Here is a 25,258-nt window from a genome sequence, read left to right on the forward strand (position 1 = left end):
ATTGTGAAATGGGTTTCCCCCATCTATGCTGCAGAATAGATTCTCTTCTCAGAAGCTTGGGGACAAATATTGATTTTTCTTTTGCAATAGCAAACTATTGTTAGTGGCATGCAGTCAATATATCTCATGGACACTGTGGGGTATTTTGAATGTGTGCCACCAAAGCCAGCATGGAGTATAGATTGCTTAGTGCAAATAGGCCCTACCCTGCTCTTTTCTGATCTCTTGGCTCACAGAACAAGCACAACTGGTTTTGGTAAGTGAATAGGAATGAGACTGAGTTAGAATCTACATGCCTATACAACATACATTTTTGATTCTATACAATCCTTGCACAAAGAGAAAATCTAGGGAATCTTACATTCTTTTTTTTACTTTCCTGTAAGGATCCATATTCACCTGTGGGTAGGTTTAACTCCTGGCTATGAGATGCTAATGCTGCCATTAAGAATTGCTAGGGTAAGTCCAACTTTGTGGATCTTAATTCTTATTGGGGAGTCCCTTTACCTGAGTCTGGAGCTCACACTGTATTGGAATGGGAAGGTCTTCCATACAGACTGCTGATAATTATGGTATTAAATACTTCAGGATAACTGGGAATTGGATAAAGAATTTGGAAGATCAGAGTTTTGAATGTGAATGTAGTATCATGCTGCTGAAATTTCAGTTTTGACCTGGTCTGGAGTAAATCTGTGGTATATCCATAGCAGAGCAGGCAATCCCTATCAAATTCTTGTTTTGCATCCTAGCTATGGAACTATCCTTCAACAGTTTGTCTGTTGATTTTCAAATATGCTTCTACCTCCTGTTTGAACCCAAGATTTTTTTCTCTCTGTTCTTTTTTTTTTTTTGGGCAATAAATTTATTTATTTTAATATTTGTGTGCCTTTCCTTTAAATTTTTTTTTTCTACTGAGGATGTCAGCTTTTGTCTAATAATTGTACTTCTGCCAGCTTACATATTTCTTTGAAGTTGTTTCCTGTCTACCTTGGGTCTCTACACAGCAGGTTGAAAACAAAAAAAAAAGCTTTAAGTGCATGCAGCTGGTCAACATTTTCAAGGCCGTATGTGTCACAAGAAGGGCTTTATTGTTAGTCCATTGCATCCCATTCTTTCAGGCTGGTCACAGCCTAGAAATTTTGGAGATGATTCTTCCTTCATCTGCCACTGACTAGATATGGTTAGGAGAAAAGGCAGAATTATCTTGATAGATAATCAAGATTTATGAAATGAAATGAAGATTGAATATGTTTGTCTGGATCGCCTGACAGGTGTGAGCCGCTGTCAGAGGATAACAGAAAACAAAACACCATTCAGGAAAAAGAGTGAGCTCCCTAGTCGACCAAGCCATCAAGCCTTGTTAACAGACAAGCAGACTTTTTCGTCATAGGTATTAATTTTCTCCCTTTAGGCTCTGAAGGCTGTGGCTATGAATTGGGTCCTGATGAGTAATACTTCATTCCTGAAGTACTTATGAATGGAAACAGCATGGTGAAGGGTGTTTGAAACCATACTTGAGCTTGAAATAGATTAGTGTTTTGCATGTTCTCATCAGAAACCCAAGAAGAGATACAAGAAATCTGCCTCAGGTGGTCAGGCATGGACTGTTGGTGTGCCTGGATTAACCAAAAAGTAGGTATTTGTGTTTGCCCAGGCAGGAACATTCCAAAGGAGGGCAAGTCAATAAGGAAGAATCAGTGTCATATTAGCATTTTGCTATCATGGAAGAGAAATTCAGGAACCTGAGCGGGGATCTAGACAAGCCTTTGGAAGAAAAGTCTTAGCTGCTGGTTTATTTGATGGCATAAATCTCTCACTCTCTTCTCCTGGGTAGTTTACATGTGCATGCATCACTTTGATGGAGAAGCTATGGCTGTTGATTAGGGTGTTCATCTTGGATTCGAAAGACTGAAGTTCAAATTTCTGCTAATAATCTACCAGAGTAGAGATGAACTATGCTTTTCAGCACAATTTTTGAGGGATATGGTACAGCTGCTTGTCAATCAGCTGTTCTGTAGGGGACTTGGGGCATGTTAACTGCAGCCCAATACTCTGAACAAAGCAGATGCTTTGGCTTAGGCAGGACTGATGTGTCAAGTGGAGTGTGTTTGCAAAGGATGCACTAAATTAGTGTTTTCTCTCTGTACTGCTGGATATCAGCATGGAGTTAGCCTCTTTGGAGAGAAACACTGCTACAGGTCCACAGAAGACAGCAAAGGATCCTTACCAACAAGGAAAAGGAGATGTTAGTGTTTCTTGGTCTGAGCAAGGCCGCAGCATTACTCCACATCTGAAAAATCATTTAACAGCCCTACCTGTTGCTACAGTTCTGGGTTACATCCTTTCTGCAAGATGAAGGACAGAGAGCCCTAAGGCTATATTGCTGACCCTACCAGATATATCAGGGTCAATCTAGTTCCAGAGCCAAGGCATCTGCACTTCAAACAGCTCCTGATGACCTCCTGTCCAAGCTGTTTGGTATTTATCTCCCTTGCATTTTTTTTTTTAAGCTCATCTGAATCCTCTTTGATGGGAAGCCTACTTATTGACAGTCTGGGCTGAGGGCTCACAATGCAGATAGGTGTCTGCATCTGAAATACACTCAGCCAAGAATATCAACAGCCTCCTTGACATTAGTGGAGCAAAACAGTTCAGACCATTCAATACTCTGTCTTGCACAGGAACACTAAGGCTTTCTCAATATCTGGCTTTGAGTCATACAAATGTTTTCTTGTTCTTTTTTTTGCTGCCAGGAATCTTCTAAGCACTTAGTCAAAGTGTCTCTTCTTTTTAAACTGAGTATGTTGCTCCTACTTGAATCTTTTGTATCATTCTTAAGAAGTATTCTCCCATAATTCATGTCAACCCTTCAAATGTTTGCAGATTTGTCATTTGCAGTCATTGCTTTGCCAAGCTAATAGTGCTTCTAAAGGAATTCTTATATGTCAGTCTTGCCCCTTCCCTGATCATTTTGCTGCTGTTCTTTTTAAATACCTCTCAATTTGTCATTGTGAATGCATCTAAGGCAAAGGTATTATTACTTCCTTAAGTTTCTAACACATGTGAGTTTCTCAGGCACCTTCTATGAGTGAATATATTTCAGTGTAATCCTGCAAATGGATGCACTTTTTTTCTGGCTTCATATGCTTGAGTTGAAGAGTTTCATAAAAATTGTCCAAACTAAGGAGATACAGCATGTAAAGGGGTGTGCAATAGCATAGATAATCCTTCTTCAGGGCTGCTTATAAGATTATTGTGTGGGACAGGCTCTTGGCACTGGCACCTGCTCCAGCAACCCCCGCTCAGTGAGTCCTGTTTGATGTCCCCAGTCCCACCTTGGCTCGCTGAGCTGACTCCTTCAGGCACAGTAATGAAGTTTAGGGGAAGAGGTGGAGGTTGGAAAAATGGCATATTGCTTCTTGTATGCTGTAAACAGTCTGATATAAATACTATGTTTGATACACAGACAGCCAAGATGGGCCATTAGTGTTATGACTGGTGTGACAAACCCATGGGCTGGCTTTGTGTGAACCTACAAGCAGAGGAGACAGGGATGGTCATTCTGAAGGGACAGAAATAGGTGTTTATTTTAGCCAGCAAGGATGTCTCTGTTCGTAAGGCAGGTTCTCACCCAAGCACTGAAACGTGTGTTGGATGAGTGTTGGCTCTCCTCAACAAGAGAACTGTATTTAATGCAGAGCACAGCGGGTCAGCTGCCTTCCAAATAGCAGCTTCAGATGTGCATGCCTTGAGGCCAAGGATACACAGCAGTAAACTTGTAAACACCTCACAGATGTAGCTGCAGGAAGGAAGCTCTGCTCAGGACAACACCTGCCAGCAGCATAACAGGGTAGAAAGTGTAAACAGTAATGGAGAAAGTAGAAAATGGTAAGAGACTTCAAGAAATACCAGTATACTGAGCTAGAACTGTGCCTACCATTTATAGGATGAGGGTGTAAGTGGAAATGCTGGAGGCATCCCATTGTCAAAGCTAAATCTATCTTGTGACTTTTAATTAAAATATTCTGAATACACACAAAAGTTAACTTGTGAAATGTTTACTGTTTTCTTTCCACAGCAGGATTAATATTTTCTTCTGTCCTCATATTCTTCCACTAAAATTGCATTGCGTCACAACATTGAAGCATAAGTAGATTTCCAATCTCTCTCAGCAGCAGCATCAGTTTTTAATCCACACACAGCATTTTAGAAGCCTCTGAAATAAGCTCTTTATGCTTCTTGATTGTAAAGGTTTTATTGTTGGCTCATGCATCAGGCAATTCAGATGCATATTATAATAATGTCTGAAAAGCCACAGTAAACTCTGAAGAAATTCTTCCTGAGGAGACAGCCAAGGGATGTATTTCGCCCAGCTGAGAAGAAAAGTTCCTTTGCAGAGCAGAACTTGACTGAAATAGAAGACTTGCTGAGACAGGGTTGGCTGCTGCAGTCCCACAGAGGCTTGTCCTCTCATTCCTCTCAAGGCTGCAGTTGAGCATCTTGCCTTGGGTCCCTTCTCCTAGTATCTGTGGGTTTGCATGAGGAAATATGTTTAGCAGTATCAGTTTTAAGTATCAGGCTGTTGTTTCCCAGGAAATTCCTGTTCTATTAGAGTGTTTTAACCTGAAGGGTGAAGAAGTATCTTTAGTAGAAGTTTCTTTCATTCAAAATGCAGCAGAGCAGAGGCAGTTGCATGCCAAAGGATGCCTTGTCTTTTTATTCTTTCTGTGACTCTGCTCCTCAGAAGTCTGTTCTTCAGCCAACCCGAGTATGAAGTGAGGGGCTTGAGTGGGGTTCTTGTGTCACCCTGTATCCCTGCCTTTTCAAAGCTGCAAGCTCTCTTGCTGCACTGAAGCTGCAGAGTTCTCAGTACTTGAGAATCCTCTCCTGGAAGAAACCTGTAATTCCTGAGCTTTAATCAGTTCTACCAGTCAGGTTATTTGCAAGCAGGCCAGTGACTACACCCTGGCAATTGTTTTCCTTGATATTTGAAAGTTATTGCCTACTACAACTGGATGCTGCACCTGTTCGTAAACACAGACCTCTTCACTGCAGCATCTTGTTTCTTTAACCCTGTCTGGAATTGTAGTTGAAAGTTAACATGCCTGACTTAAACAGGTGTTTTTGGCTGATTGGATTTGGAGTGACCTGATGGGCTTTCACACATGTCTTTGACATGCAGATTGATAGCTTTTGCCAACAGTGAAGAGGACCTGACACAGGAGATGATCCTCCAGCTGGGAAGAACCATGTTCTGTGTGTGCTGGAGTGCGGATCCACCCAGGTAGCTTTTCCCAGGTGTGAAGTAGCAAAGACAGGTCTGTGCCATCACTCCTCAATACTCTGTTAAGCTTTATTTAGTTGCTGTTCTGCTTACATTTATTTAAACCCTTTCCTACTTAATCTGTATTCACAGTAATATTAGGAAAACAGCATTTTAGACTTGATGAATATACGAGCCTTGGACTCCTGGAGAATGGAGTGTAAGAAACATGGGTCACAATGAAATGAGCTTGAGTCTCACTCAATTGCAAAAGAAAACTTGGTAATTGTAGCCATGCTGTAAAATTTGATGTCACCCCCCATTATAGTGAGTTTTTATCACTAGAGCTGCAGGGCAGAAGGGGTGAGCAGCAGAAGGACTGGGACATATTGCAGGACTGTGTGCATGCCTGGGGCTGTGGAACAGAAGTGAGCACTGCTGCAGTATGACTGAAGAACCCTGGATCTGTAAGAAGCCCCCTGTCCTGCATGTCTGTAGTTGAAGCAAAGCTTCCTTCACCCCTACAAGCATTACTTGGAGAATAATCAATAATCTGTGATCTTTTATGCTCCCTCTCCTTCCACCTCTGTGGGCCCAAGATTCTGGATGTTGATTTAGAAAGATGTATTGGGGAAACAAGCTTTTCTGAAGCTGCTGGCTGTATGCTGTAAACAGCTGGGATTTTACTTGCTTGGTTTCCTGAAATGCCGTTCTCTAGCTTTCCCCTCCAGTTTTATCCTTTGTGCTCTCAAATTTCTGGATCAATGCATCTCAGGACATAATGCTGAGCTATTACTTTAATGTTCCCTAGCTGGTCTCCTGCATCAATCTGATGTTGCCTTTAAAAGACTGCCTTTTGTGATAAGATTTGACATTGCAGAGCATTCTCTTGGTGTTTGAGCTACAACTGAGCAGTGTATTTGTTAATGCACACAGTCCTTTGCATGTCTTCATGAGGCTGCTTAGGTAACTTGACTGCAGGGGCAAGCACTGTCCTGGGTGTCCTCCACTTGGATTTGCTGAGCCAAGGGTCTCTTCAGCAAGCCAGACCTCCCATCCTATAAAGAGGAGACATCCCTGTAAAGGGCCAAGTACAGTGTGTGACTTGGCCCTCAAGAAGGAAAGGATTAAAATCAAGCTCAGGTGGTAGGGCCTGAGTTATGGGACCTGTGTTGACACGAGTCTCTTAACATGCTCCTTGCTCCCTAAAAATGTCTAAATATAATTCTTTACTGTTTTTTTTTTCCTTTCTCCTAGAAGCAGAGCTCTGCCAGTAAACTTACAGGGGAAAGGAAATTATCCTTCTGAATTACATGCAGATGATGCTTTGAGAAGAGATACAGACAAGTTAGTTACTGTTTCATCATCTGCACCCATTCCTGGTCAAGGTGTCTCGGTCACAGGAGTGTGTGGTCATTCCTGGATGCCAGAGCCAAGCTCTCACGCCTGGAATGCTGGCTCAGGCATTGCTTGTGTGTGATACCTGGTGAAAAGTAGAGCTCTTGGCAAGGGTCTATCACACTGGGTACTCTGAGTTTGCAGCTATTTATTGAAATCAAATCTAATTAACAACTGGTGGATTTCTTTTCTGTATGTTTATACAGATCATAATGAAGGAAGTTTTAGCTTCTGATCAGTAGTGGATGGATCTGGTGGAGTAGAATATCTAGTCAGTATTGTGGTGATAAATGGAATACTGCTTAGTGTATTGGCTGCTCAGAGGAAGTATCAAGTGCTCAGAATATCTGAGATACTCATGAAAGAGGTCTTGTCTCCAGCGTCTGAGGAGCTGTTTAGTTAAACTGCTGAGCCCATTGATGAACGAAAGATTTTGGTGACACACCATGGAAAGTAATGAAGTAGTTCTGAAGTAGGGAAGAGAGAGTTAGTGACAGAAACTTCAGTGTTATAGTGCAGTATTAGTTGATGGCAGAAATTAGTGGTTACATGGATGGGCCTCTTCTATCTGGAGACTCATGTTTCTGGCATGAATTCCTGGGAACTCCTGCTCTGAAAACTCCCAGGATGATATAATCTGTGAATATCACATCATCTGCTTCTCCATTCTAGACCTAAAAGATGTATGTCAATATAATGAAGCTTTTTTTCTTTCTCTTCTGGAAAGTTAGGGCACGGTTCACAGGTAAGACTTTTACTTCTACCTCTGTGTGATGGATAAATGAAGTGAATAACAGAGAACTGACTCAGAGTATCCCCCAGAATCTAAACTATCTTACTGGTTATTCTGATCTCTGAACCAAACAAAGGAAAATCAGGGAAAATCTGAGTAAAACCTGAAAATTTTCAAATTCTACTTCAGCAGGGATCTTCATTAAAAGCTGTTAACTGATACACTACAAACTAAATGCAGAGGTTCCTCTCCGGGTTTGAATTTTGAATTTTGGGCTATCTGCTGCTATTATGAAGTGCTTATAGCCAGATTAGCCTTCCTCCCTGCCTCTGTTATTATCTGAGCTGTTCTTTGTTGAAGATGGAAATGAGACAGAATGCTCCAAGTCCCTCTGTGTATGGTATGGGGCACAATTTTCCGGCAGCATGCAATGCAAGCATGAATCACAACTTCCTTTAAGATACTGATGCATTCAGTTCCCTGACTCTTCATCTGACTGAACAGGCTGCCGATTTTTGTTTTTAATCTAAGCCATAACCAATTTATTCCAAAGATGAGTATTTGCTGACTGTTGCTGCTGTTCTTATGCTCAGAATTGCAAACCCCTTAGAAAACAAGGCCAGCTCGTGCATGTGTGTACAAACCTGGTTTCAAATCTGGCTTGGATTCTCTTTTCCAGCTCAGCAAGTGACTGACATGTTCACTTAGCATAGCTTCCTCTTAAGACAAGCTGGAGGCTGTGCCAAAGTGCTGTGAGGCATTCACTGTGAGTTCAGTCACACACTGGAGGCAGATTCTACAGCACCCTGGAGACAGGGGTGAGATGAGGACAGTACAGCCATGATTCAGAGCTGCCTTGCACCTTGGTCTTGCTACTAGGTCATACCAGTATTGTATCAATTGAACCAAGATGCAAATCAGACCCTGCTTCAATAACACCCTTCTGTGATTGAAATTATTTGAAAGTGCTAAATCAGGATAGCTTCTGTTCAGTTCAAATTCAGGTATGGTTGAGGTTGTTGCTTTTCAGTCCATATTAGCTAATTTAAATTAATTAATACTGAAAAAATACACCATTTAAATACAGAAATGTCCATGTGATGGTCATAATCTTGTAACACCTGGCATCAGCCAGAGAAACACTTTTGCTCCTCTCTTCTTTATATCTGGAGAAGCCTCCTCATCACTTGTACTTTCAGAGCTGTCCTGTGGCCTTGTCTCTCTGCTCCTGGAGTTGGGCAATATGTGTTGCAGGGTCTGAAATTCTGTGCTGCAAACAAGAGTGCTTGGAGCACAGGGCGGGCTTGTGATGTAAGGGTGCTCTGCATGTAATAGGTGGTCAGGTCTCAGAACATTAATAAGTAGTCAGTCAAGGAGAGGGTTTTTTTCTTGCTTGTTTGCTTATTTGTTGTTTGGATCCAACATAAATTTCATATGAAGAAAAATTATAGCTGCAAATGGCTTTCGGTGTAACTTCCTTGTTTGAAATACAAAGCCTGATGCAGATGAGGCTCTGCAGATAGCCCTGATTTTGATATCTGGTAAGAGAATTTTGATTTTAAAAGTCTCCCTTCTCTTCCTATTAGTTACTTGTCTAAGCAAAGCAGCTGTTGTGACCCGGGCATGTTTTGGTTGTATTGTTGCCCTAAGACAATAGCTCAGCCTGAGGGAAGAAGACAACATACTTCCCATATTATCTGGGACTTGTTTCAGTTGGACTTGAGAAACCAGTGTTTCTCTGAAGCTCACTGAGACTATTGGAGGAGTTAACCCATGAGTGCCCCTTCAGTGCAGACAACACTGAGCTGGACAGGTGTGTTGATCTCCTTGAGGGTAGGAAGGCTCTGCAGAGGGATCTAGACAGGTTGGATCAATGGGCTGTGGCAAATCATATGAAGGGCAGTAAGGTGAAATGCCAGGTCCTGCACTTTGGTCACAGCAGCCCCAAGCAGTGCTTTAGGCTGAGGGATGAGGGACTGGAAAGCTGTCTGGCAGGAAAGGACCTGAGAGAGCTGGTCTGCAGCAGCTGAACATGAGCCAGAGTGTGCTCAGGTGGCCAAAAAGGCCAGTGGCATCCTGCAATAGTGTGGCCAGCAGGACCAGGGCAGTGATTGTGCCCCTGTACTCAGCACTGGTGAAGCCCTTCAAATCTTGTGTCCAGTTTTGGGCCCCTCACTACAAGAAAGGCAGGTGAGGTGTTGGAGCAGATCCAGAGAAGGGCAACAGAGCTGGTGAAGGGTCTGGAGCACAAGTCTGAGGAACAGCTGAAGGAACTGGGAGTGCTTAGCCTGGAGAAAGTGAGGCTCAGGGGGGACCTGAATGCTCCTTACAACTATATGACAGGTGGCTGTAGTGAGATGAGGGTTGGTCTCTTCTCCCAGGCAACAACTGACAGGATGGAAATTACTTCAAGTTGTGTAAAGGGAGGTTCAGAAAGATATTAGGAAAAATGTCCTCACAGAAAGGGTTGTCAAGCATTGGAACAGACTGTATAAGGAAGTGGTGGAGTCACCATCTTTGGAAGTATTTTAAAAATTAATTCATATGGTATTGAGGACATGGTTTGGTGGTGCTAGGTTGGTGACTGGATTTGATTATCTTAGAGGTATTTTCCAGCCCTAAAGATTCTACAATTGTCTGAGGTGTGGGAGATTCGGGAACTGAACAGAGGGTTCTGTGTCCAGGGGAGCCAGGCTTTTGTCCCATGGTGTCATATCTGGCCTCCACCTCTGTCTTCTTCCCCAGTCAGAGTAGGGATATTCCTGCTGCAGAGAACTGCAACAGAGAACTGTGGGGAAGGGCAGCAGAAGGCAAGGGCACCTAAATACCAGGCATGGTGCTCAACCCAGAATTCACTGCTAATGTGCTGTTCCAACTGGCAGAGGCTGAGAGCTACCTGACCCTAAAAACAAGAGTTTGCATAATTCAAGTGAAGAAGTAACTGGAGATTACACAAGGTCTGCAGAAAGCAGTGGGCAGAGGTCCACCTGGGGTCAGGCAGTTTGCTGCCCTCCTGCAACAATACATCATTTGTGATAAAAACAAACTCACAAAGAACAAGAAGTATTGCAGCCTTTTATGGAGGGAAATGGAACTGCTGTACTGCCAGAGGCAAGCATTTTTGGAGACATGGTTTAAGATATCAAGATTAGCCATACAATAAGTCAGGCCTGGGTCAAAGGCACTGTGTTCTTTCACAGTACTTTTTCTGCAAAACCACTGGCAGTGGTTTTGCAGAAAACATTTTCAGGTGATTTACAGAGCTACTGCAATCATCACAAATACGTAAGCAAGTAGTGCAAGCACAGTAGTTGCAGTATGCCAGACCTTTTGGCTGCCTGACAGCAGAAGGGCTTTTATTCATACCATGGAAGCTCAGTGACACCAGACACAGGGAAGGTGCAGCTTATTCTGGTTCCACAAGAAGCTGCTACCAGACCCAGAAAACAATTTTTGTTTAATGAACCTGTCATGTCCTTGTACAGGAACAAGTGAGCAGCACTCCTTTTCCTCACAGTGGTAGATTAAAACCAGAATTTAGTTGCTCTAAGTTACTAGAAGACGTATCTTCATTGCACAGCAGCTGTAAGTGAACTGTAAATATACCAGTCATGGGCAGTTTCCTCAGTGCCTGAAAACATAATTTCTGTAGCAGTGCAGCTCCGCAGCTGACCTAATAAACACTGATGCTGAGTAGGGCTAATTATCTCCAATGCAGCATTGCCCTGGCGTGGCTGTACAGCTTCTTGCTCCAGAATTAGCTTATCTGGGACTTGTTTGGGTGTCTGCACTGTCCTTCACGGTGTGGTGGAAACAGGCCCTGCGCAGTGCTTGGCGGAAGAATGTCACAAGCATGCACTGGACTGTAGTGTTTCTCTGCTCGAATGCAACGGGGGAATGCTGGGCTCCAGACAAAGGAGTCACTTAACAGCTCCTTTTGAAAAGGTCTCTGACCTATTGGGGCAACAAACTTCCGACTCTATGATCTCTTTGCCTGAAACCAAACTGATAATAAGTAGGGGTGCTGGGAAGTGATGTTACAAGGTGTGTGGAAAATAACTGGGGAGTTTCTTACTGAAGATTTTGAAGTTTAAATAAGGCGAGTGAATTGATAAAACTGACTCAGTGTCAGGTATTAGGTGAGAAGATAAATAATCACACATTCTGTAGCAGTTGGGTTTATGCAGTCCAGTTGTATCTTAATGCAGGTTAGTACCTTAGGTGGAAAGGGTTACACGAGCATTTTTTGGACAGCTAATCCAATTCAGCTGGATAAACAGAGTGCCCACTTCTGTTGGTCTGTAAGAGTCTCAATTTGTTTGTCTCAAGTTAATTTCAAAATCTCTTCTACTTAACATGAGCTGGGGAAATGGGAGATATACCAAGACCATGTGTTTCTTTTCCACTAATGCTTCCCATTGTGGCTTTTCTCTTACTGTAGTACTGGATAAACGAATACACCTCTACCTTGGGGATTGGTGTCTTCCACTCTGGCATTGAGATCTACGGCAGAGGTATGAAGTATTTCCCTTTTGCTACCTGCAGAACATGGGGACAACTGTATGGCTAGTCTGATATGGAAAAGCACCCCAAACTTACAGCTTTTGGCAAGGAATGTTTTGAGGGATAAAAACTGAATATCCTCAGCCAATTCTCTTTTCAGTGTCCATTGTGGAGTCTAGGAGGAACTCATGCAGTTGTGTTATGAACCACACAGTCCTTCTTATGCAGCCTGTAACTGCAGCCTGTATAGCTTGTGCAGGTGTGTAGCAGGATGGCAGATGGGAGGAGCAATGCTGGAAAGCCATTCTGTAGTGAAGGAGTGGGATAGAGAATGGGAGAAATGAGGGAGGGGGAAAAGAGGTAGATCAGGGGTTGTCTTTAGGTCTGCAGATGTGTTTGTGCTGATTCCATGTCAGTAAAAATCTTTTCTCCAGTTATTCTTTATGAACATGGTCTAGAATATGGTCTAGAAATCTTGGGATCTGGGTTTCCAGATACTGGAAACTCTTGATTTGAAACAGAAGAGTTACAAAGAAAGGAAAATCTCACGTAAGACTTTTGAAATTGCCTGGATGGGGTACAAGCTGCTTAGAGCCACCCATTTAAAAAGTCAAGGGATCTGTAGTGTGGGGAAGGATGAACTAGCATCACAGGCTTTGTTTCCTTTTTCAGCATTAAATGGGAATGATTGGCTACTCACTCATGGTATTTTCATGCAGTGCCTTGCAGTACCCCTTTTGGTGCTATTTCCATCTTGAGCACAGGCTTTCACAGGCCCTGTGAGACACCACGAGGATCACAGGCTCTGTTCACAAGCCCTGCAAAGTGGCCTGTATAACATGGAGTGGCTCCCTGGCTTGACTTCTATGTGCTGGGACAGCAGAGTACAATCAGCCTGGTTTTCTGCAAAGACTTCCCACTCACTGCCTGTAAATCCCTCTGGAAGATTTGATTTCTCCCTACTCTAGAAATGGCTTCTTCCAGCTCCATAGCACCACTGGAAGCCTCTCACAGTTTAGCCAGATGTCTTCAATGCAGAACTTTCCACTGAGAGAAAGTCACCTGGATGGGGACAGAGACAGACTTGGAGAGTTTTCCTGGTGCTGTGGGAAAGCAGTAGTGCTAGTACGGAGAGAGTCTGTGGGGGCATCCTCAGTCCAAAAGGTAACTAGGCAGCACAAACAGCTTTCAGAGTCTGGCTGAAACAGATTTTGGCAATAGCTCAGCCCCTGGTGCTGATGTTGAGCCATGCAGACAGCTGCCATAGACCTTTTCCTGACATGGCGTTCATTCAATTACTCACAGTCTGTTTCTTTTCTTGTCAGAGTTTGCCTATGGAGGGCATCCCTACCCTTTCAGTGGGATTTTCGAGATCACACCTGGCAGTGCGGTAGAACTTGGCGAGACCTTTAAATTCAAGTAAGGGCCCTTTTCTGCATCTTCCCTTCTGCCCCTGGTAGCCATCAGCGTAGGGGGAGCAGGGAAGTCCTGTCCTCTGGGTCCTCCTTTCACTCTCCTCATAAGTGCCCTCACTGCCATCCTTTACATGAACCTGATTCAAAGGCAACCCTGCAGGGATGTTGGAGGTGGATAAAAGAGTGTGTACAGCAAACAGGGAACAGTGATGAACCGTGTTTGTCAGGGATTAAAAGCATGCTTACGAATGAGTGCAGTTCTCTTTTCCTATTTTATTCATCTTCTGTGCTCCCAGTTTTGCCTGTTTCACAGAGCAAATGGACAGAGGAAAAAAATAAGACTTCTCCTTTGATGAGTACCCCCTATCTGTGGATACTGCACAGAGTACCTGAAGTCACAGTGCGTGTTTTTTGCTGCTCTGTTACAAGGGATAGACTGGCTGTTAAAGGAGCCTGAGAGGATGCTGCATTTTTGTGTTGTTCAGGATGCTCAGACTGTGGGACTGTGGGTCAAGGAAATGTCCATGGCAGAGGGGCTTGACCTTGCCAGACCACCAGTTTAAGTTGAGGGCCATTTTAGAACAAGTGCTACTGAGTGAATATTGGGAGAAGCAATAGATTTCTGCATAAAGTTTTCAGTCTGCTCCTTCCTGGCCCAGGGGACCCTCTCAATTGTAGAAAAAACATCTCCTCTCTTGTAATAGAAATTTCTCTTCTGGGATGATGGGCAGAGTAGGAGCAGATGCCCAGAGCTGAGACTTCCCTGGTGGTGAGCAAGAAGATCTTGGGACTGTTGCCTGTGTGATAACTTGCTTTGTGGAAAAGCTGTGGATATTACTGTGCCATTCTGTTAGTGAGAGTTTCTGATAGCCTCAGATATGCATGTCCATAATATTTTAAGCCTGTCCTTCTTGCCAATATTTGATCATTTCCTTCTCCCCTGGTATGTATCACACTTATCACTCTTTCTGTTTTTCCTGCTCTATGTTTTGTTTTTAACTAGAGAATCCATTGCCTTGGGCACTACAGACTTCACAGAAGAGGATGTGGATAAGATTATGGAAGAGCTGGGCAAGGAATACAAAGGAAATGCATACCACTTGATGCACAAGAACTGTAATCACTTTTCTTCTGCTCTGGCTGAGGTGGGCACAAATGGGGTTTATTTATTCAGTTTTTACTGCTTCAGATATTTAGTAATGTTTACAGAAAGGGACCTGGGGTCATCACACCCTGCCAGGTCAGAGCCCATAGCCAAATATTCTCTCTCTGCCCTTAATATTTTTGGAAGGCTTTTGCTGTTGAAATGGATGGGATCAGGAGGCAGAGATGTGGAAGACTTATCATGTGCTTGGTCTAAACTGTGTGGGGAAAAAAGGAGTGCTTGTAATTTGGTTCGCTGAACAGGCACTGGGCAGGAATTGAAAGGACAGATCTGGTTATCATGCAAATGTGCATCATTTTTATAACAAACATAAATAACAGTGTATGATCTACAAAGGCATAAAAATGGTTTATCAATGCTCTGGAAACAAAAATTTGCAGTATTCAAAGTGTGGGTGTTCTTTTTCTTTATTTAATCTGCACCATCTAAACATATTAAAATAATCTATTTTCTTATGGACATCTTCAGTGCTTATTCACTTTCATGTTCTCAAAACTACAGTGAGTTTTGAGAAATTATTATAACAGAGCTGTTATTTCTATTCTGAGACAACTGAAGTACAGAGAAACATAAATTTTTTTCCATCTATCTGCTGATTTTGGAGTATCTGATTTTCGATTCCCAAAGATGTGATTATTCTGTGGGGAAGTTTCCTTCCTCTTCAACTCCCAGATGAGCTGGTTAAAGTGTGTTTCAATTAAGGTGTGAATATTCAACATTTGTGTAAATCTGATTTCCAGGTCTTAACCCACTGTCAGAAAAAGATGGGAAAAGCACAAAATTGAAGTGACCTTCCATAAAAACTCTTTTCCATATTTGCTTTATGGCAAACTCAAGAAGAGAACATAATTTGTCATGATAGGGTAGGATTGCTGTATCAATGAAACTTTAATTTCTCACTGTGGAATCCCCATTGTAATTAATTACACATCTCTTGCCTTTCTTCACCATATGGGGCAAGGGTCCTATGCCAATAACCTCTTTTGCCACAAGTGTTCATTCCTCCCCAAACAAGCCCATCACAGGTCCCAAGTGGGAAAAGTACTGTATAATTTTGTAAGAAAATATTGAGTGAATCTGAGAACTAGCAATGGATTTACAAGGGACTTGCTTAGGCTCCTAGGAACACCAATTCTCTGTTGGTTCCATCCTTATTAATTATATATAGAGCCATTTCTACAGATGTTAGCAAATGAAAACAAACAGGAAGGAATTTAATTGATAGAAACAGAGAATGAAATTCCAAGCATTACAGTGAGCAAATCAATGTTAGCTACACTACTAATTTGGAATAAAATATCAAATTAATAAAACAGAAAATAGTAACTAAAAATTATGAAGGAAACTCAATAAAAATATGTGGGATTATTAGGAAATTATAAACAAAATCCTTTACATGCAGCAGTGAAATAAAGTCACTGCTTACTATGTACTTTGAAAGGTAAAATATCTGTCTTGTCTCTAAGCTATAAGCTCCAAGCCATTCTTCCTTGATTCTACTGCTACACATCAGTGTATTGTCACTGCCCTTTCCTTGTCCAGCCTTCCTAACACAAGTCAAGTAAGATACCTTACAGAAAAACTAGTAGCATATTTTTAATTTTGTTTTCAATATGCTTTCAGTGGGCATCATTATAGAAGTGGAGTTTAGGGTTAAGTTTTCCTGCAAGAGCTTTCTTGGTGGATTTGGAGCACTCATTCATCGCTCTGTAACCTGTCTAGATTGTAAAGCAAAAGCATTAATAGCTGGTTCTGACACTTCTCCTCCCAGGAGCAGAATTGTCTCAAGATTACGTCAGTTTAAATAAGCCCTTCATAGGCAAGCAGGATTTTTTTGTTGCTGTTGCTCTTCACATATGCTTGTGTTTATCAACCCTCTCAAATGCATTACAAATGCAAACCTGGAGGAGCTGGACAGCAGGCCCAGGAGCAGAATGTCCTGGATGGTCTCTAGCACAGGGATATAGAAAATGGGAGCTGAAATTCTTATAAAAATAGCTGGTGGTATGACACTACACAAAAGTCCCAGCCATTCAATATGCCTCACACACCTTAACTCAGACAGCTCCAATTTAAGGTCACTCTATACACACCACTTTATACCCCTTTGCAGCCTCCATTTACCCTCACCGTCTATATCAGTGTGAAAATGTGAGAGGCCTTTGAGTCAAGCAGTTCAAATCTAGTCAAGGTTGCCTCAGCCACTTGACTCCTGCAACATGATGTCACGATACCTCTATTTATAAACCTCTTCAGCAAATTGTGGGTTAAAATGAAGAAGTCCATCAACTGGGATTAGCAACTTGCCTGCAAGAAGCTTAGTCCTGTCACATTGTTTATGCTGACAGTCCCCAAAATCAAGTAATATCATATTCTCTGAAGAAACTGTCCAAGAGGATGGGCAATCCTTTGGAGGACTTATGCTTGCAATTTCTGCAAAGAAAAATCAGTGAAGCTATCATTGGCTTATCTCAAACTTGCCATCCTGTTCTGAGTTTATGTACTGTGCTTTAGTACTCCAGTGGGGTTTCATTCTGATTAAGTTATGCATGTGTAGGGAATTCAGTTAGGACTATGTCAAGAGTGGAAAAAGCCCTTCTGTTAGATCATCTGTTTTAAGTTACTTTGTTCCTAAACAACCCCCTGCAATCCTCCCCAATGTATACCTACAGCCATACGTCCAAAGGGCCCTTCAAGTAATTGCAAAATATTTATGTTCTTTATGAGTTGTCCTGACTGATGAAAAAGACTATTTAAACTCTGCCAGATGGTAAAAAATACCAGCTTTTGAACATTAGAAAAACATTTTAAAACAAAAAGAAAAGGCTAAAATAATTTGTTCTTCACATAATGTGAACTGTTGAATTTCCTGATTCTTTTAGAACATGGAAATGTGAGATAGAAAAAGGACAGAAGTTACAACTTGCTCTAAAGAAGACATAAAGGCAGGGAAAAACCAAACTCAAAGAAATTCCTGTACTGCAAGTTCCCTTGCAAGGACCTGAAGGTATTAATTCCTATCCTTGTCACTGCTTTGCAGAAGCACTGGTCACTGCAGCAGCAGGCCACAAGAAACTATGATGTGATGTGCCAAGAAGGATTTTCAGTTATACACTTTGTCACCAAGTCTGTTCTTTGGGTATGAGTTAGGGTAGGAGCATGCAGACACAGGGAATTGTGAAATTGCTGTCAGAAGGCTCTTTTCAGTACAAGAGCATGGCTCATGATTTCCCTGCAAGCCTACAACAGAATTTGGACTTGTGGAAGGCAGCTCCTGGGTGAGGCAAAAGCATAGCTGCACAACTTGTACTTCCAAACACACGTTAAGGTGGAAGGTTGACAGGGTTCCGTTTGGGAATATAAGAATCTGAGCCCTTTGGATGGGTGGGCATATGCTGAGTGTACCGTGCCTGAGGACAGCTTCTGCACAGGAGATGGCAGCAACTAGAGGATCAGAGGGAGAATGGAGGTTTGCTGCTTTGAGGTTCTTCTCCAGTCTGGTGATATTCCTCAGTGTGAGTGTAAGGGTCACACATGTCACTGAATCTTAAAGACTCTGAAAAAGCTTTTACTTCTTAGCCCATTCACAAACTGAAGATAACTCATTTGACTTCTCACCAGCAATTTTCTATGCTTCTGCAGTTTTCTAAATAAGCTGTGGAGCTGTGTTCTTACCAGAGTGACGACAGTTGCTACAACACATCTCAGAAAAGGACAAACCGCCATGGCAAGGGAGAAAAACACCTCTGAATCAGCACCATAACTGGAAGATAAGTGAAATGACTCAAGGAAATCACTCCTTCTCCTTTCATTAATGTGACTACTGCCAAGCAACTATCCCTATTTAAGGAAACCCTCCAGTACCTTGCTATAGAACATATAGCACATCATTATCAAAGAAGTGTGGCTTCTGAGCATCAGGGAAGGCAGCCCCTGTTAGTGCCCAAAAGCCTTACTAGAGGTGGGACAGCAATGAAGTCAGTGGATCTTATGGGGCCTTTTGGTAACATATTTTGCAGCTAGAGTCCTAGAGCTGCAGCACTACAATGCTCAGCCTGGGATGTCAATAGCTTCCAGTCTCCTGAAGTCACCAGGGCTCTCTCAAATCAGCCTAAAAGGATGGTCTCCAACAGGAAATACCCTGAAGATTAACAGATGGAGTCTGCACAGTGGATCCTGGTGGTTACTGAGGACTGCAGCAGGCATCTGGCATACCCTGATTGATGGGATATTATTAAACCTGAATGCTGGATGGAAGTGCTTGGTAAAGCCACACACCTGAATCTCCCTGAGAGTCAGGGGATGTCCTGGTGCAATCAAGTTTGCTTGCAGGTGGATCACTGTGTCTAGGATGGGTGCTCAGGCTTCTTTACCTCTTCCTTTGTATGGTAGAGGTCTGTCCTATTGATAATAGCAAAGGGAGACATTGTCATTGCATGTCAGTTGATCACAGGAAATATGTATCTCTCGTAACTGCAGTGCAGCAGAAGATATCTCTGTGGTTAGCTGTACAACTATGTCTGGTGTATACTTCCCTGATGGTGTGGCTGTCCCAGCTGTCCTTTGTCAATGTGGCTGGAGTTTTGGTAGAACAGAGGGATTGTACTTTACTTGTGGAGAGTGTGGAGCTGTGCTGAAGTGGCAGGAGATGGTAGTCAGTACATATTATTTTCTCTTTGAATATTCACCTGTCCTTTTTCAGTCACAGCAAAACTGACAGCACATAACAAACCTACATCAGAATCCTGCTTTCTTCAGAGAAGCTTGACTTTCAGCAAATTTTCTGAAATAAGGCAGGTTTGCTGAATCAAGGATCAAATGACAGCAGTTTTTTAATCATCAGTGAATAATTCAAGACTAAAGTTTTTCAGGTCCATCCCCAGGCACATGTGACTTCTTATCATAAAGTTATTCAAATCTAGGAAGCTCTCCTTAGCCTGAAAGCTATCACAGAGAAAGGATTCAGGTGGCAGAGAAAGAAGGTTCAGGTGGCATTTGAGTCACAGTCAAAAGCAGCAAAAGCTTTTATAAACCAATCTTTAGTAAATCCTAAGCAGACAAATAATGCTGATGTCTTCCTTAGTCAATAATTGCTTTTCAGTTGCCTCTGTTGCAGAGGAGGTAGGTGTTTTGTTGAGTGAAAACCTATGTGCAATTCTGTTAATGGCAGGGGAGACAATGCTCCAAACAGACATAAAAGACAGAAAAAAATGAAGAAACAAAAAATTAAACAGCTACAGGGCATAAAAGAACATTAGGAAAGCTTTATTTCCTAGTGCCTGAGCCAGCCCTCAGTGAAGCTGATGGAAAGATTCCTTCATGCAGCAGCCTTTGAATATTGTTAGCTCCATGGAGAACAGGCTGTGTTTGTTTTCTGGTTTTTAGCTGCCACATATGTTTAAAAGAAGCTTATTTATAAAGATGCCCTGCACTCATAAATTTATACTCATAGTTTCAGATGGATGTGATTTTTCATCTTGCTTCTGCCTGTATGCATGCACAGTTTTGACTGCATACAGTTAATAAATTGCTGTATTGTATTCCTGATGTGGTGTCTCTGCAGCAGTAAAACAACATTTCTAGGTGTAGATTGTGTATAAGTTGAAATTTATGAAGTCTTTGGGAATTCCTTAGAATGAGGGCTTCTATAAAAATATTTCCCCCCCCCCCGTTAACCTCTCTAGCCTTGCTATCCTGAATAGTCCAACAAAAATTACTACTGGGATAACTTTTTACATGCACTTTTCAGTTCTCAGTCCATCTTCTTTCCCCATTTATCTATTTGTGCAGGAGAATAATATGAGTTGGCAGGTAATTTGAAACTGAAATCAACCCCCCTAAATGGCAAGATTTTAGCACATCATTTCAATTTTTGGAAAAAGGTCTGATTTTGTCATAGTTTATACCTCTGCAGCTATTTTAGGTTTTCCCTATAATGTGATCCATAAAAGTGAGGATATTTTAAGATGAAATTTAACAAAAGAAAAATAACTTGAGCTTTCGGGGGCTGGTGTAAATGTGGTGGGTTTATTCACCTATTTTGTTTTATCTACTTTTTGCCATCTGTCTTACCAAACTGAAACCCCTGTTTCCTTATCTGTTATAAATGAGCATAATACCTTGGGCCTAAGTTAGTACACACTGTCTGGGGAATTCATTCCTAGTCACACCCTCATGGAGCCTTTGAGTCTGTGTGTGTGCAAATGCCTGAGAACAGTGCCTCCTTTCCATGAATGAAGATGGTAAAAAAATACCCCTGTCCTTTGACCACTGCCTGATGATAAATTAGAAGTGTGAGGAGTGTAATAAACTGTTTGAATATGTTAAAAGGCTTTTGAGACTGGAACATTTTGCTTAGGAGTCCTGATCATTCTCCGTTTCTCCAAGTTCCTGTATTCTCCCTCCTCCTTGCAGCTCCATCTGCAGCAACCTGCTTCTTACTAATGTTAGAAAACAAAGCTTGAGACTGAAACACAAGATTTTTCTGGTTAGCTATGCAGAAAAAATAGGTACTCTAAATGTCTGTCCCTCTATGCATATGAGTTGGCCTGGTCAAGCTCAGTATGTCCACAACACTGGAAAGGATGACCTTATTAAAGCAACAGCTGTTCTCAGCCAGTGGTCTTGAAACAGCATCTGCTTGGAGAAAGCAATTACTCTTCATGCCATCATGATCATAGGAATGAATTGCAGTTGTTCATACATTTGATGGGAGATTCTTTATTTTAAATGCCATTAACAAGCCCAGACTCAATTGTACTCAGTTTTCCCCAAATGGTCATCTGTTATGAGGCCACTTGCTACCTACCCTATCACCCTGCAGCTATTGGCTGTACTTATGAGTGCTCCTTATAAAGCCCTTCACATTCAAAAGGGCACTGCCATGCTCCAGTGTTGGCACGACTAATCAGTGATGCCACTCAGAATTCAGCTCTGAATGTGGTTCAACGGGATATCACAACTGCAGCCACTGTGTCTCTCCACTGGTGGCCTGGCAGTGAAGCTGAAACAGTGCAGTGAGTGCTGAGGTGCTATGAGCCAGCTGTCTCATTTGACCCAGAGCTACCTACCCCATCATCTGTGCATGCAGTCTGCTGCAGAAAGGCAACTCTGCCCTTCCTCCACATGTCCACTGAGGTGACTGACATGCTTCCAACTAGCTTCACAAAGGGAGCAAGAGCAAGACCATGGGTATTAGTTCTTCCTTTCAATGCTTTCCTTTTTTCCTCATTCCTGGCTAGTCTCAGATAGATGGTGCAGATGCTACCTCTACTTTACAACACCCACGGTCCTAGAGAAGACCTGTAGGAGTTGCAGAACAAAAAAGGATCACATAGGAGAATGGGGGCATTTCAGGCAGTTGCTTAAAATAATTTAAAATTCCTTTGACTTGCCTGCTACCTTCCTGACTTGGTTTCTACCTCACAGAACACAGCTTCATTACTGAGCTCATTTATCCTCATCTACATTTTCTCAGCTATAGCCTTTCCTCTAAGTCACAGGCCATTCCTGGCTCTGCTGAACATGTGCTGCAGGCAGCTTTACAGCCCAGTGGCACTTAATCTATTCTGTTGATTCCCACAGGCTACTTAAATTCCCCAGAGTAGAAATTGTAATTTTTACATAGTAAGTATACTATAAATCTGTTTCAAGCAATTGATCCTAGCATGCCAATTCCACCAAGGTGAGTCTGTACCCTCAGGTGTGTTGTGAAGGTGCTTATGTCTATTCTCTCTCAGAAATTTTATTTTCCGTGTACACACTATGTGGAGCAGCTGACTGGGGTACAGATCTGTAGATATGTATGTTCCTTGTCGATGCACTCAAACTCCCTTAGCTGTGCCAGCACTGGGCAGTTATGCTGCCAGGTTAATTTTTGTGAGGTGGCAAAAAAGATCTCCCTGTGCATTAGGATACTGGTTTATTTTGCATGTGTCAAAGAAGTACATGGAATGAATTGCCATTTTCTCTTTGTACATATGTGTTTTGGCTGCTCTAGCATAGCCTGCAGGCCTTGCCTGGGCAGATATGCTTGTTTGTATTTAATGGCCTTATTCTGAAATTCTGATGAGGATAACCTATGCTGTATTGTGTAGACCTTGTAGGAGCCATTTTATGCAGATACTGTAATGATTCCCCTGGAGTTCTAAAGCCTTTGCTCTTAAATTGCTCTGAGGTGTGTTAGACTCCTCAGATGCCAATAAAACCCCTCTGGATTCTTTAAGAGACACCAAGGGAAATTCTTTACAGTAGCTCAAATGAATACATGTCCCATGTGGACACCACCTCATCTGTAGCAAGGCTACTAAGTGGAAGAGACAGTGGGTGGTTCAACAGATGTTCAGCACTGAACTTTCCAAGCCTCAGTTTGAAGACAAGAATTGAAGTAGTTAGCTTGTATTGTTTGAGGAATGTTATGTTGCCTCTGTTCATCTTGATTTTCATGGATCGAAGCACTACATGGTGTCCCTGAGAGGGCTCACTTACAAAAAAATATCCTTAGTGCCTTGAGTTATACTTCCATGCATGGCTTGAATTGCCCCAGTTGCATCCAGCACAGCACAGAACCTATTACATTTGAGAGTTTTTCTTAGGATCTACAAGTGATCAGCTCTTCTCTATGTTTTGAAAGGAGCTCAGCCTGTTAGACTATCTCAGATAATGTCTAGCATGTGTCCACAGAACCAAAGCCCTCTCAAAATGCCGAGCATTGCTAACATTGTCTTCTAGAAGGCAGGAGATTCAGCATTTTCCATTGCTGGATGGCATTTCAGCCCATGTTGCCCAGCTGCTAGGCTGTTCCCCTGCCCACCACAGGGCTTCATAGGGAAGTGTTAAAACCTTGCCAGCAGGAGCAGGTAACTCCTAGGACACTTAGGGGAGGGGAGAGGGTGCAGGGCAGTTTGTACATTTTTAACCGGTGTCTGTTCAGTGCAAAATGATACAGCTTAAGATGGTTGGAGGATATTTCCATATCCCAAATTAGTTGTTTCTTAATGAGTTGAAATCTTGCTGTGGATTTGACAGTTGCCTGGAAAAAGCACACAAACTGTCAGGTCTCATTTCTTCTGCCCATTTGGCTTCTGCCATGGGTGGCTGAATGGCTGTTTCCACTTGACTCTGCAGGTGCCAGCTGGGTCACTCACAGTTCTTACACAGAGTCCCCAGAAGAAGCTGCAGCTATGGGAGACTTGGCTTTCTGTCAGCAGGTGCTCCTCAGTGGAAGCTGCAAGTACATGCAGTCCTTGCCCAAGTGCCTGAAGGGACAACTGGTCTCAGGCAATCAGAGGTTGTGCTTGCTGCAAGTTCTGACCTGGAACAGTTTATTATTTATTTACATCTCCTGTCAGAGTTAGTACATGACGTAGCACAGAGAAACTCATCCCCTTCAACAGAGAAAACCCCATTTCTTTGACAAAAAAAAACCCCATGTGAAATCTTCAACTCTAAAAACATCTGAAAAAGGGTTCTGCTGATGGAAAAAATGGGTGGTAACAGCATTCAGTAATTTTATCATTCCAGTGAGAGGTTTTCCATGTAGAATTTCTCAGAAGAGCTGCAGTAGGTAGATCTTTCTGCGACTTCATATGCAGTTGGAAAACACCCGCTTCATCTTGCTTGTGCTGTTTTATTTAAACTCAATTGGCTTAATCCCACGGCAGCCAGGTTCATTTAATATTTTTCCATTAGCTAAGTACTGCTGGATGCTTCAGCACAATATGCTTTATGTCAAGGAGTGAAAAACACAGAAGCAGATTGTAGTGTTGGTAGCATTCCCTGCCATTGCCCTTTTGTTCCTATTGAATATTGTGTTCTGCCATGGAATAGTAATGAGGCTACACTGAGAAGAGGTGACATGACAATCAAGACTGAGGTAAGGGAAACCACTTTGACTTTATCATTATCCTTGAGCTCCACAGACTGCCCTTTGTTGCTTGGTGGCCCGATGCCCACACATCTTCATTCTTTTTTTGGCTTTTCCTTGCCTTATTGATTCATTCTGGGCGAAGAAGCTCCTATAAAAAAGGCAAACATCTCAGCATTGCTTCTACATCATGAAGTGCTATTTCAGTTGCTAGGGAATGTGCTTAGAAAATGAACCTATCTCTTAAAAACAGTATTTCCATTTCAGGCCATCTTACCTTACACTGTTCTGTTGTTTCAGCTAATTTTCAAAAGAATCATACCTTGGTTTAGTTGTTCTATCTATTAATATCTGTGAGGAAGTGTTAATTAAAACTTTAAACTGCTTGAGAACTAAACTCACATGCATGCATACATCACAAGGAGCCTAAACTGAGTAATTTTCTATGGCAATATGTTGCCTAAGTTCCTGAAGAGGAATAATGAGGAATGCTACATAATCTGAGGGAAATTGTAGTGTGACTTGTGATTGTCTTAGGTCAAATACTGCACTATACGTAAAATTGTTTGTGTAGAACACATCAAATAGAGTCTTAAACTTCAACAGTATTCTTGTGAAAATTGCCTATGTCTGGTAAGAAAATCAAATGGATCAGCAAATTTTCTATGAATGAGTCTCAAGCATATATGGAGAGGTTATCCACTTAAAGGTTCAGGCAGTTATCTCTAGCAATGAAAATCAGGGAATCTAGATGGAGATAAAAAATTGTTAATTAAATAAGTGTCCCCAGATTAAAAATTTAAAAAATACAGATTAATTTAGCTGTGTCTAAGGTTAAGTGGAATGCAGCATTGGTAAGAACTGAAATAGAAGTCCTTGGAGTGTATTAGGTAAAGAACAGTCTATGCTTGCAAGT

General features: G+C 42.1%; 1 protein-coding gene across 4 annotated transcripts in view; it reads left to right on the forward strand.

Annotated features, from left to right (window-relative positions):
• Positions 1–25,258, forward strand: part of LOC110476077 (deubiquitinase DESI2) — a 50,033-nt gene that overhangs the window by 19,994 nt on the left and 4,781 nt on the right. For 3 of the 4 annotated variants that reach the window (XM_021540749.3, XM_085582003.1, XM_085582005.1), the window contains exons 2-4: positions 11,836–11,908; positions 13,223–13,316; positions 14,316–14,457. In XM_021540749.3, coding sequence (XP_021396424.1) covers positions 11,836–11,908; positions 13,223–13,316; positions 14,316–14,457 — 309 coding nt within the window. Of the gene's footprint in view, positions 1–257; positions 460–11,835; positions 11,909–13,222; positions 13,317–14,315; positions 14,458–25,258 lie in introns of those variants that run through there. The other variant, XM_085582004.1, reaches the window with a different exon arrangement.

This window comes from Lonchura striata, chromosome 5 (genome assembly GCF_050655825.1).
Source record: "Lonchura striata isolate lonStrDom1 chromosome 5, ASM5065582v1, whole genome shotgun sequence".
NCBI classification, from domain to species: domain Eukaryota; kingdom Metazoa; phylum Chordata; class Aves; order Passeriformes; family Estrildidae; genus Lonchura; species Lonchura striata.